The sequence below is a fragment of the Gorilla gorilla genome, chromosome 3 (genome assembly GCF_029281585.2).
Source record: "Gorilla gorilla gorilla isolate KB3781 chromosome 3, NHGRI_mGorGor1-v2.1_pri, whole genome shotgun sequence".
Taxonomy (NCBI): Eukaryota; Metazoa; Chordata; class Mammalia; order Primates; family Hominidae; genus Gorilla; species Gorilla gorilla.
Window position 1 is genome coordinate 108772145 of NC_073227.2, and position 13098 is coordinate 108785242.

At 41.9% G+C, this 13098-nt stretch overlaps 1 protein-coding gene and 1 long non-coding RNA gene across 13 annotated transcripts in view; one reads left to right on the forward strand and one right to left on the reverse strand.

The window, feature by feature from the left end:
* LOC109026616 (uncharacterized) overlaps positions 1–13098 on the reverse strand; it is a 52991-nt gene that overhangs the window by 39744 nt on the left and 149 nt on the right. For 2 of the 11 annotated variants that reach the window (XR_010133416.1, XR_010133417.1), the window contains exon 1: positions 1877–2015. The exons of 2 other annotated variants lie outside the window; for them this stretch is intronic. This is a non-coding gene — a long non-coding RNA (uncharacterized lncRNA). Of the gene's footprint in view, positions 1–440; positions 2136–13098 lie in introns of those variants that run through there. 7 more of the 11 variants (XR_008679037.2, XR_008679036.2, XR_010133420.1 and 4 more) reach the window with 6 other exon arrangements.
* HERC5 (HECT and RLD domain containing E3 ubiquitin protein ligase 5) overlaps positions 2034–13098 on the forward strand; it is a 49766-nt gene continuing 38701 nt past the window's right edge. The window contains exons 1-7 of one of the 2 annotated variants that reach the window (XM_019025377.4): positions 2034–2746; positions 4551–4674; positions 5293–5369; positions 7330–7551; positions 8727–8818; positions 9050–9180; positions 12562–12707. In XM_019025377.4, coding sequence (XP_018880922.4) covers positions 2482–2746; positions 4551–4674; positions 5293–5369; positions 7330–7551; positions 8727–8818; positions 9050–9180; positions 12562–12707 — 1057 coding nt within the window. In that variant the 5' untranslated portion in view covers positions 2034–2481. The remainder of the gene's footprint in view (positions 2747–4550; positions 4675–5292; positions 5370–7329; positions 7552–8726; positions 8819–9049; positions 9181–12561; positions 12708–13098) is intronic. The other variant, XM_055384642.2, reaches the window with a different exon arrangement.

Here is a 13098-nt window from a genome sequence, read left to right on the forward strand (position 1 = left end):
ACACAGTAGCACAGCCCACTGGTGCTTCAGGAGCAGTAAACATCCACCCCTAGACACTGGCGTGGGGTTGGAGCCCCAAAACCTGCCTGTCTGTATGCTCCCCTAGAGGTGTGAGCAGTGGGGCACTGAAGAAGCGACCCACTCCCACTGCCGCATGCCCTACGAAGGGGACAAGGGAATCTTTCCCGTTTCATTGTTAGAGGTCAAAGCTTTTTCCATGGCACATGCCCAGTCTACATAACTTGCAGTTTTGGCTCTGTTATACCTACAAGGTAACTGGCCATTTTGTTATCAACAGAGTAGGGCCAGTTTGGGCTGGCTCTGAGGTTATAATATACGGCCAACTGAGTTTTGACAGGGATGCCAAGGCAATTCCATGGGGATAGGCAAGCTGGAACGACTGGAAATCCATAAGGAAAAAAATGAACCTTTATTCTTACCTCATACTGATGCAGGAATTTTTGCTCCTTAGCTCAGCTAAAATCCAGGTTCTTGTCTCATGACCAGGAACAATTAGGCATGTGAATACATTGCAAGGTGAAGAGTGGCATTTATTAAAAGCTCTCAGCAAAAAAACAAGGAGGGTCCTGCCAACAGGCTCCCAGCTCACAGACTGAATAACAGGCCAACACACACAAGCTGAAAACTTCTTGCTCCTCCCTGCTGCATAAGGCTGAATTCCCTCTGGCTGCACCCCACTCTCCCGGTGCAGTGAGCCCCCAAGTCCCTTGTGGGCATGCCCAGACAAGACCCTAGGCAGGCTTCCTCAGCTGCACAAAAGCTTGTGGGGCAGGTCAGAGATTCTCCAGGGACCCTCCCTTATCTGCCTCCAGCATCTATCGATACTATAAAGAATAATTCATTTTAAATATAATGAAGACCAACAATTATAAAACTTCCAGAAGGTAACAAATGAGGAAATCTTATAATCTTGAATTTAGCAAAAATGTCTTAAGTAGGACAAAAAAGGTATGAACTATGTAAAAGAAAAAAATGGATAAAATACATCAAAATTTAAAACTTCAGTGCTTCAAAAGACACTTAAAATGAAGAGGCAAGCCACAGACAGGTAGAAAACATTTCAAAACGTATAGCTAATAAAGAACATGGTATGAAACATATAAAGAACTCAATAATATATAAAGAACTCTTAGATAAAAAGTCAAGCTAGCTAATAAATAAATGGTCAAAAGATATGAATACACACTTCACAAAGAAGAGATCCTCCTGCCTTGGGCTAAAAAAGGGCTGGGGTTACAGGCCCAGCCTTGTCAGTTGATTTTCGGTGACCCTTCAGAGGGCAAAGGGGAAGTTTTCTCCTGTTCCCTACAACCGACAGGCCCATCAATTGGTGAATGGATAAATAAACTGTGGCTTACCCATACGATAGACTACCATTCAGCAATAACACAAATGAATTACTAATTAAACACAATAGTATGAATCTCAAAGCATTGTGCTAAGTTAAAAAAGCCAGACATCACTTAGATATGGTTCCGTTTGTATGCATTCTAAAAAAGGCCTAAAGCACATCACTGTTGCCAGGCACCCGGGAATACGTAGCGGAGCGGGCGCGAGGGGGGTGTGGGGGGGTAGGGGTGGGGGGGAAGGGGTAGCTGACTGCATAGCTCTGCCCAGTTTTATGCCGGTTTCAGCCCGGCGCACAACGCATTTTTTTTTTTTTTTTTTTGATACGTAGTCTTGCTCTGTCGCCCAGGCTGGAGTGCAGTGGCGCAATCTCGGCTCACTGCAAACTCCGCCTCCCGGGTTCCCGCCATTCTCCCACCTCAGCCTCCCGAGTAACTGGGACTACAGGCGCCCGCCACCACGCCCAGCTAATTTTGTTTTTGTATTTTTAGTAGAGACGGGGTTTCACCGTGTTAGCCAGAATGGTCTCTATCTCCTGACGTCGTGATCCGCCCGCCTCGGCCCCCCAAAGTGCTGGGATTACAGGCGTGAATCACCGCGCCCGGCCGCGGCGCACAACGCTTAACAAACTTTGGCTTCGGTTATCCCTCCGTCTGGAAATGCGTGTGTCAGGGTGCCTCCTAGTGGAACTGCAGCGTTTCCTCGAAAGCCATTCCGTCCAGGAGTTAAGGTGGCCGCTGCCCGCCCGGGGACACTTTCTCAGTCCAGCCCATCGGCCTTTACCCCAGCCAACGAGCTGTTGCCTTTGGCCGCCTGCCAAGTCACTCTCATTACAGTTTCCTTTTCCTTTTCGATTCCGCCCCCTAAAAACAGCAATAAACATTATGTTTCGTTTCCCACTGGAGCTGCAGGCCCCGCCCCCAAACAGCACGTGGGGGGCGTGGCGTCCCAGCAGGGGCTCAGTAGCTGAGGCTGCGGTTCCCCGACGCCACGCAGCTGCGCGCAGCTGGTTCCCGCTCTGCAGCGCAAACGCCTGAGGCAGTGGGCGCGCTCAGTCTCGGGACAACGCGTTCTCTCCTCTCGCCTCTGGGCCTGGGACCCCGCAAAGCGGCGATGGAGCGGAGGTCGCGGAGGAAGTCGCGGCGCAACGGGCGCTCGACCGCGGGCAAGGCCGCCGCGTCCCAGCCCGCGAAGTCTCCGGGCGCACAGCTCTGGCTCTTTCCCAGCGCCGCGGGCCTCCACCGCGCGCTGCTCCGGAGGGCGGAGGTGACGCGCCAACTCTGCTGCTCGCCGGGGCGCCTCGCGGTCTTGGAACGCGGCGGGGCGGGCGTCCAGGTTCACCAGCTGCTCGCCGGGAGCGGCGGCGCCCGGACGCCGAGTGAGTGGGGCTGGTGTGTGAGGGCTGTGAGGGGTGAGGGCTGAGGGCTGTGAGGGGCGGGCAGCCGGGGGTCCGCGCCTGAGGGAGGAGAGCCCAGAAGGCCGCAGACGCGCGCCGGGCTCGGATAGTTTCGCCGACGGCGCACCTGAGCTCTCTTTTATCCCGGTCAGTGTCAGGCGCGGGGTGAGCGGGATACTGGCGACCAGCGGATCCTCCGCTCAGCAAAGTGGCCGGTGCGGGGCATGCGGGCACCGTCTTCATCCTTTTAGCCAGTCTGGCTTTCTCATAGGTTTCTGTTCAAGTTTGTACCCCCGTCCCCCGCCCGCCGTATCTCCCACTTTCTCGTTTTGAGAAAGTAGTCACTGCTCCAACTTTGGGAGTCATTCTCAGTGATGGGATTTTACCTTGGCCTTCAGTTGCACTTCTCCCACATTCTCATCGAAGTGGGGGAAATAGTTGCCCGCGTTCTTTAAAATTTTGCCCATCTGTGGAGTGAAGAAATTGATATCTTGCTGCGAGTTTATTTTGCGTTTAACTACTGGACGTTTGCGTTCCTTTTTCGGTAAATTGCCTATTTATCTTTGCCTGGCTTTTAGAAATTTGAGTTGTTAAATCTTTTTCTTATTTGTATGGAAGAGGTATTTGAATATTGAATAAGAATAGCCTTTTGCACGTCGTACATGTTGTAATATTTTTCTCACTTTGCCTTTTGTGCATGTTGTTTTTTATTGTGCATTTTTTGGGGGGTAGTCTGTCAATTATTTTGTCTGTTAAGGCTTATGGATTTTATGTTAGTCTGGAAAGCTATCCACACTCCCAGTGTTTTTAAAAATGTACTCATTTTTGTAGTAATTTTAAGGTTTTTTTTTTAAGTTAAAATTTTTCGTACGCTTGGAATTTTAAGTACTGAGGTAGGAGGGGAGCTAGATTTATTTGCTTTTCCAAAGGCTTAGCCGATGTCCCAATACCATTTCTTAATACTTCCTTTTTTTCAACTGATTTGAAATGCTGAGACTCTTTAAAAGAAACCGTTAGTCTGCTGGACCATTTCTTATTACCAAAATGTTTTGGTTCCCCTAGCATTTGTAATATGGTTTGTGCTTTGAGATTTTTACACGAATAGATTCTATTTCATTAGCACTGAAGATGAAACAAGGTCCCAAAACTATCCTAGTTTAATTTTTGTGAACAAATTAAATAAGAGTACATTTTTACTAGTGGACAGTTTAATCTCTTAACTTCAGAAAGGGCCAAATGTGCACTAATGCCAATGAAAAATGTTTTCAACAGCATCCTCTTTAAAGATAGTCCCCCAAACATAATCCTTCCTTTTAAGAATATAGGCATTGGCTTCTATTGGTAACTGTCGGGAAGTGTTTATTAATGTTATTTGCTTTTTGGGAGAAAGGAATGTGTTTCAGAATACACTATTTGTTCTTGAAATGAGTTTGTGTTGTCTTAAAGTTATATTTTCTTATAGACCTTTTCATCTTTGTCATTTCAAATTTCGTTCGTCTTAATAAACAAGAACCTAAAAGCAGATATTTAATTGGATATTTTAAGGGTATGTTCCATTTACAACAAAGTATACATCAATATTTTTTCTAATTAAAAAAAATCTATGTCAAGACAATTGTCTTTCCTGATTTGCTTTGCCTACCTGAATTTTCTTAAGAGAAGTTCATGGTAAGTCAAAGCTTGTCTAGTTGAAATTTTTCCCAGATGTTTTAAGTGTATTATAATGAAGTTAGTAATACAGTGGGTAATAAAGTGACAATAGTTCCTGGTTGGATTTGCTCTGTAGAATGCATTAAATTAGGAAAAAACATGAAGATACATTCCGTGGACCAAGGAGCAGAGCACATGCTGATTCTCTCATCAGATGGAAAACCATTTGAGTATGACAACTATAGCATGAAACATCTAAGGTAGGGAACTTTTTTCTTTTATTAAAAATTAATTTTAATCAAAAGACAATAATTTCTGTAGGAAATATCTGATTCTTGTCACCTGCTTTATATAGTAGCATCTTAAGTAAATAATAAATTCTGAACTGACCAGTAAAGTCCTGATGTCCCCCAGGGCAGGTATCATGTGTTGTTTTGGCATTTAAAGGAAATGATTAAATAGTCTGCCTAGCCCTAAATTGGACTTTCCTATTCATTAACTCATTTGATCCTCACAATAATCCTATAAGTTAAATTTCTGGAAATAAAAGTTTTTAACCTAGAAAAAATACACATTATCATGGAGTAATTTGTGAGACTTTTCCCTAGTAGATTATATGAATTAGAACTCATTTTCATCTTGCATTTATTCCTGCATCATAAAATTGTTTGCATAATATTTTATTATAATTATGTAATGCATATTTTTTCTTAATTAAAACGTATTTAAAAAATAATTTTAGATGTACTGAATGTGATGCAGTAAATTGAAAGTTTTTTCTTGAGCTTGATTTCTAATTAAATACTATTAATAGTTCTAAAATCCACGTTGTAACTTTCATTATGGTGATTAACACAAAGTGTATTTTCCTTCATCAGGTTTGAAAACGTTTTACAAGAAAAAAAAATAATTCAGATCACATGTGGAGATTATCATTCTCTTGCACTCTCAAAAGGTAATTTTTCTGTAATATTAATAGTTTTATAGAAGTAATACCTGTGTGTATATGTGGAGCCAGTAGAATGTCTGTATTTCACTTGTAACAGGACAGAAATACAGTTTTGAATTTGATATGGTTCCGAGTACGATTCTTAAAGTAAATACATAATGAGAGAATTCTTGGATCTGTAAAATGTTCAGGTTTCCAAAATTACTATTCCTAAATTTGGTTTCATGTTTTTATTTTTCAAGTACGAAACAGTGAAAATTTTCTGAATAATCAAAACTGTTTTCTCTACATCTGATCCAGGCCTGGGGCCACCCTTTTCCAGAAACTGCTTCCCTTTTCCTAACACCTTTCCAACTTCCACTCTTCCGGCTCAGAATCCCCTTTTGTGGCCAGGTTGCAGGCCTCTGATACATTTTAACATTGCTTTTTGAATTCAAGGATCTCCCTAGCCCTGTAGTATTTCCCATTTTCTATCAGACACTGTCATGGTGGGAAATGGAAGCAGTGAATATGAATTATTTCCTAAACAAACTTGACTATGAGGCCAGGCTTGGTGGCTAATGCCTATAATCCCAGCACTTTGGGAGGCTGAGGTGGGAGGATCACTTGTAGCCAGGAGTTTGAGACCAGCCTGGACAACATGGGGAGACTTCATCTTTACAAAAAAACTTAAAAATTAGCTGGGCATGGTGGCTTCCACCTGTAGTCCCAGTTACTTGGGAGGGTGAGGCAGGAGGATCCCTTGAGCCCAGGAGTTTGAGGCTGCAGTGAGCCATGATCGTGCCACTGCACTACAGCCTGGGTAACTGAGCGAGACCCTGTCTCAAAAAAAAAGAAACTTACTGTGAATGGAATAATTAAGATAGAAGTAGGGTAATACAGGGGAATTCGAAGTCAAGGGAATTTTTGTTAATATATAGGACAGATGTAAACATGTTGATAAACTGAATAGAATCTGGGATTCAAGGGAAGTTAATAATTAGTATTTGACCTTCATTGCAAGGCCTGTTGAGATTTGATAGTATGAACTTGTATTGGAAGAAATTGATCATTTGACTTCATTCATTCATGAACAAATATTTCATATTATCTACTGTGTTCGGATTATGAAGATGAAACACACAAGCCCTGCCTTTAAGAAGCCCAGGGTCTAGAGGCGTGTATGTACAAGGGTAAAGGGATATTCAGAGTTTATTACTAGTAAACCACAGTACAGAAAGAATAAAAGTTGGGGAAGCAAGAAAAGAAACTGGTCATGCTCATCATTATATTCCTGGTGGTTGACAGGTGCATGAAAATTGTGTGTGAAGGAGAGGCTGTGCTTCCCGCCACATCCTGCACAGTATCTTGCAAAGACATTCCAGTAAACCTTAATTCTCTGGTGTATTTTTTTAGACTCTATTAGATATTGTCAGCTCTATCAGATAACATCTAAGAACGCTCCCTAAAAAATGTGCTCCATATATTCAGTTAATTGAAGAAGAAACTGACTCGTTCAAGAAACTGTAATTTGAAATTAATTTTACAGTTGTTTATTTGGGATCTTGTAATTTCAAATGAATTTTACAGTTGTTTATTTGGGATCATTAGGCACATGAGAGAAAACAGTAGCGCTGGGGTTTTTCGTAGAGGTAGATTGCTTCTGTTTTTCATGGGCCCATCCTCTGAGTGTTTTAAAGTAAATATTTCTTGAATTTGATTTATAATCAAATTTATTATGTTGAAGATATTATTTAATATGTTCAAATAGCTTCACTTTTGAAGTGAGGGATAAGGAAGTGTAACTGTGACTGCTAAAGAGAAGATTCTGTGTTTTTCTGTGGCAGACATAGGGTAACTGAGAGTACCATCAGTGCAAAGGTACAATATTGTGATATTATACTATGTAGAGCATGCATAATGCTTTAGGGTAATGTCTGCTGCATTTTAAATGGAATAAAACAGCATTTGCTTTGTTTATGTCAAGGTGGTGAGCTTTTTGCCTGGGGACAGAACCTGCATGGGCAGCTTGGAGTTGGAAGGAAATTTCCCTCAACCACCACACCACAGATTGTGGAGCACCTCGCAGGAGTACCCTTGGCTCAGATTTCTGCCGGAGAAGCCCACAGCATGGCCTTATCCATGTCTGGCAACATTTATTCATGGGGAAAAAATGAATTTGGACAACTAGGCCTGGGCCACACTGAGAGTATGGAACACATTCTCAGATTCCTATTACCAACAGATATACTTGTTAGATGAATTTAATGGACCTCCCTGTCAAAAATGGTTCAAATCTTCACTTTCATTTTCACTGCTCTTACTGATTACCCCTCTGTCTTCAGGGCAGAATCAGTCCAAGAGGCATACATAGTGTGGAAGTTGTTACTGTAATTGAGACATGTTTCAGGGCTGTGTGTGAGACGGGAAAGGGCATTGAATTAGGGATGAGAACCTGGATTCTGATTCCCACTTTGCAGTTTACTAACTGCAAGCCTTGCCCAGTCACTAAACTTTTCTCTAGACCTCATTTTCTTTTTCTGTCAAGTGACAAGTTTGGATGAGATGACCTTTAAAGCCTTTGCACTTAAAGTCTGTTAGTGTATTATTACAAAAGAATACTAAAATTATATTTAAGAACTCACATATCCTGATCTTATTCTATAAGGTATCAATTATGTCTGTAAACACACATGAAGAAACATGTAATTTCCATTATTGAACAAAGCCGATGGTGAAATTTCTCATGATCCCAAACAACTCATTAAGAGTTTTCAGGTGTAAGAAATTCTGCTGCTTTACCCAGCTGTGGTACTGTATGCATTATCCTGGATCACTGGTTACTCATTTCTCCCTGACACAGTGCAATGGTCATTACATAGAATAGCCCATAAGTCAGTGTTAGAAAAATATTCAAAGGAGAGAAGAGAATAAAGCGGCCATTAAACTACTTTGGCTGAATCTCTGAGTGCTTTTGACATGAAAATAATCATGAAGAAAAGAAGAGGTAGTGTCAGGTGATGACACTAGTAGATAATTTGAAAGAAAGGAATTGCTGTGTTCATTAAAAGTAATTCTAGATGGCTGTTGGAAATATCTAATGTGCTGCAATTAAAGTGAATCAAGTCATAATTGAGAACAGGCTTTGGGAAGTGGTTTGACCCTTTCACAGGTGGGTGACCCTAAGTGTGACCCTTTTGGCCACTGGTCCCACCTTCACCCTGAGGCGTAGAACTTGATCCTAAACATGGCAACATAGAGCCTTTCTTATCAGAATATCATGAGAACTGTTGTCGCTGGGTTGAGAAGCAGCAGTCCAGGTAACTCCAGTGTGAAACTCAGCATTTCCTTTTGGTCACTTCAGCTATTTTTTTCCTTACATAGGTAAAGATTATCCATCCCTTACTGAAGGACTAGACAATCAGAAAGTTGAATTTGTCGCTTGTGGTGGCTCTCACAGTGCCCTGCTCACACAGGTGGGTGTACCCTTGTCTCTTTTTGGCTATATTTTTAGAAGAACAGTTTGTATGGGAAGTTAGTGTTTCCCAGAGAAGAAAGGTCATCACTTCCTGTATGTAGGACTGTCCTCCTGATATTTAGGAGCTTTACTTTGACAGTGCTATTTATTAGTGATTCACTTTGCATCAGTGAATACTACTTTTTTATTTTATTTTTCTAGCATCTGATATGACATTCCCTTTCCTTAGGATGGGCTGCTGTTTACTTTCGGTGCTGGAAAACATGGGCAGCTTGGTCATAATTCAACACAGAATGAGCTAAGACCCTGTTTGGTGGCTGAGCTTGTTGGGTATAGAGTGACTCAGATAGCATGTGGAAGGTAAGTTGTAAAGTATCAATAAGAATTGATAAAATGAGTGCAGCAAACTGGATAGTAATTTAATAAAATTTCTTTCAGTTTCTTTGAGATGTATCAAACATTTTCAAATCAGTGAAAATGCTTAATTTATATTATTTAGATAAATGTAATACCCCTTTTACTATACATGGTTGTTTTCTTTGACTTTTTTTTTTTTTTTAAATGAGCAGATACAATTCACTTTCTGCTGTCTTCTTAGTGAAATACCTTTGTAACTATTCAGGTGCACTTTTGTCTTTAAAAAAAATAAGTCATTAATTGTTTATTTGGGAAAAATAAAGTGCAAATCACAAAGGATTATTCATTAAATGTAATCACCCTCTCTGACAATGCCTTGCGGCCAACATACTTTTTAATTACCAGAGTTCTTTCACTGTAGCCTGCGCTGATCACAGTAAAGTATAAGACATAGTCAGTGATGGTTTGAGTGAAATATTCTTAAGAAGTTTAATTTTCACAGCTCCTTTTTAGAAAAGAAAGGTAAAATGTCTTGCTCAGACTCCTTAGTTTATTTAAAGGTTTTTTGGTTTTCTTGTTTGTTTGTTTGTTTTTTGTTTGTTTTTTGTTTTTTTTTTTTAGGCAGAGTGTTGCTTTGTCGCCCAGGCTGGAGTGCAGTGACGCAATCTCAGCTCACTGCAACCTCCGCCTCCCAGGCTCAGGTTATTCTCCCACCTCAGCCTCTGGAATAGCTAGGATTACAGGTGTGCACTGCCACAACTGGCTAATTTTTTTATTTTATTTATTTATTTATTTATTTTTGAGATGGAGTCTCGCTCTGTTGCAAAGGCTAGAGTGCGGTGGCGCAATCTCGGCTCACTGCAAGCTCCGCCTCCTGGGTTCACACCATTCTTCTGCCTCAGCCTCCGGAGTAGCTGGGACTACAGGCGCCCGCCACCACGCCTGGCTAATTTTTTGTATTTTTAGTAAAGGCGGGGTTTCACCGTGTTAGCCAGGATGGTCTCGATGTCCTGACCTTGTGATCCACCTGCCTCGGCCTCCCAAAGTGCTGGGATTACAGGCATGAGCCACTGCACCCGGCCACAACCGGCTAATTTTTGTATTTTTAGTAGAGTCGGGGTTTCATCATGTTGGCCAGGCTGGTCTTGAACTCCTGACCTCAGGTGATCTGCTCGCCTTGACCCCTCGGAGTGTTGGGATTACAGGGGTGAGCCACCACGCCACTATTTAATTTTTTTGATTATCAGATATATCAGTCCACGTCTTGCCAGAGGGATGTTGGAAGTTGGTAGGGTTAAAAAATATTTTCCCCCATATACACTTATTCTTTTGGGCAGTTTTTCCCTCACTAAACGTAGAGCAAAATTCAGACTGTATTTGAATGTTGGGTTCATTTGTTAGTTTACTGAAACCATTCTTATAAAAAACTAGCATGAATACTTTCAGTCTGTAGGCATATTTTCTTATGATCTTGGAGTAGAATTACATAAATGGGTAATATTATTAAGGTAGACCAAATTATCGGAATATGAGTCTCTTCACCAAAGAAACGTTCTCTTCAATATTTATACCTCATTCGGTATCTCTTAACCAAAGCAATCTTATCACCTCTTTGGATTCTTCATTACATACAATCCTTTTGAGTAGCATGTATTACAAGAGAAGGAGGCAAGTTGGAGATCTGTCTTAATGCGCATCAGGGCAATACCCCTACTAACAGGACAATTCACTGGAAAGACTCACGAACTTACTAAAAGCTATTATGCTCATAGTCACATTTATTACAAGAAAAGGATACAAATTAGTACCAGTCAAAGGAAGACACATAAGGGCAGGGTCTAGGAGGGCTGCAAATGCTGAGCTTGTGGCTGTCACCTCCCCTTGGAGCAGGTGGATGATGTTATCTCTTCTGGCCTGATAATGTGACAGGACATACAGAATTTGCCAACCAGTCAGAGAAATTCACCCAAGTTGAGAGTTGTTTTTGTTTTTTCTGGTTTTTTTTTTTTGGAGACAGGGTACAGGATGTACGTAATCTGCCATCTAGACAGAGAAGTTCACCCAAGTCAAGACCAAGTCAAGAGTTGTTTTTGGTTTGGTAGTTTTTTTTTTTTTTTTGAGACAAGGTCTCACTCTGTCACCCAGGCTGGACTGCAGTGGTGCTATCATGGCTTACTGCAGCCTTGATCTCCCAGGCTCAAGCAATCCTCCTGCCTCAGCCTCCTGAGTAGCTGGGACCACAGGTCCACCATGCCCAGCTAATTTTTAAATTTGTTGTAGAGATAGGGTCTTCTTATATTGGCCAGGCTGGTCTTAAACTTCTGGGTTCAAAGTATCCTACTGCCTTGGCCTCCCAAAGTGCTGGGATTACAGGCATGAGCCACCACACCCAGCCTAAATTGAGGGGTTTTATTGCTGAGGCATGATTGGTTAAATCATTGCCCGGATAGTTAAACTTAATCTCCAGCACTGCCCTCCTGTAGGTCTGATTTACATCACAGGCCAGGAGAGCTCTCCCAGGATCCTGCTATGAATAACAAAGACTCTCCTCTATCACTTGGGGAATTCTGTGGGTTTAGAGGTTACCTCCTAGGAACAGGGCACCAGCCAGACCTCTCTGGGCAAGGCAGATTCCTTGCTACACAACAGTATAGTGGAATATACAAACCAGCAAATCAATAGGAAAATCAGTGTGGTAAAGGTCTTTGAGAAATTAAGTGGGAACTCAACTGAGTCTTCCAGGATGGAAAGAGAAGGGACTCAGAGATGGTTTCCAAGAGGTGGTGACTCAAACTGATGTTGAAAAATGAGCAGAGGGCAAGGGGAGGTGCTTGTTTCAACAAAGGGAACACCATTTGCCAAAGTGTGACATCATGGTCTTGAGTGGCCTTTGGGTTCCAAAGTCTTTTCAGGTACATGTTGATTTCTTGGTTTCCAGATGGTTTTCATCCTTTAAGAGATGTTTAGTTTCACTCTCACTGGGTAACATAGTTTTGGCAATTTACTGTATTGCTAAACACTCTCATCATTGTGGATAATTAAGAATTGACGGCCGGGCGCGGTGGCTCACGCCTGTAATCCCAGCACTTTGGGAGGCCGAGGCGGGCGGATCACGAGGTCAGGAGATCGAGACCATCCTGGCTAACATGGTGAAACCCCGTCTCTACTAAAAATACAAAAAATTAGCCGGGCGTGGTGGCGGGCGCCTGTAGTCCCAGCTACTCGGGAGGCTGAGGCAGGAGAATGGCGTGAACCTGGGAGGCGGAGCTTGCAGTGAGCTGAGATTGCGCCACTGCACTCCAGCCTGGGCGACAGAGCCAGACTCCGTCTCAAAAAAAAAAAAAAAAAAAAAAAGAATTGACCATATGTGCTTTTATTTAATAGGTGGCACACACTTGCCTATGTTTCTGATTTGGGAAAGGTCTTTTCCTTTGGTTCTGGAAAAGATGGACAACTGGGAAATGGTGGAACACGTGACCAGCTGATGCCGCTTCCAGTGAAAGTATCATCAAGTGAAGAACTCAAACTTGGTAAATTCTATAGGAACATAGGGTTTGGCATAGTATCTTTTTAGAGAAAATGATTTTTCTAACTAGGTAATGTGGCAAAGAAAGCAATATATGACTATGAAGGGAGTTTCTCTAAATATTGGTTTCATTTTTTACTGGTAAACAATTCAAGAGTCAGTCTAATATATTGAGGCAAAATAATTACTCTATATTACTCCTTCAGATTAGGATTAATGTGAATTTAAATGATAAAATAGACAATGGATTCAGAGGCATATGCAGCTCTCATTCCAGTTTGCAAGAGACTTACTAATTCTTGTAATTAGTTGTTTACTAATTCTTGTAATTGGCTGGTTGCCCTGGTTAAGTTGATCCACAGTCATATAAAACCCTCAGAATAATGAGCAATCAA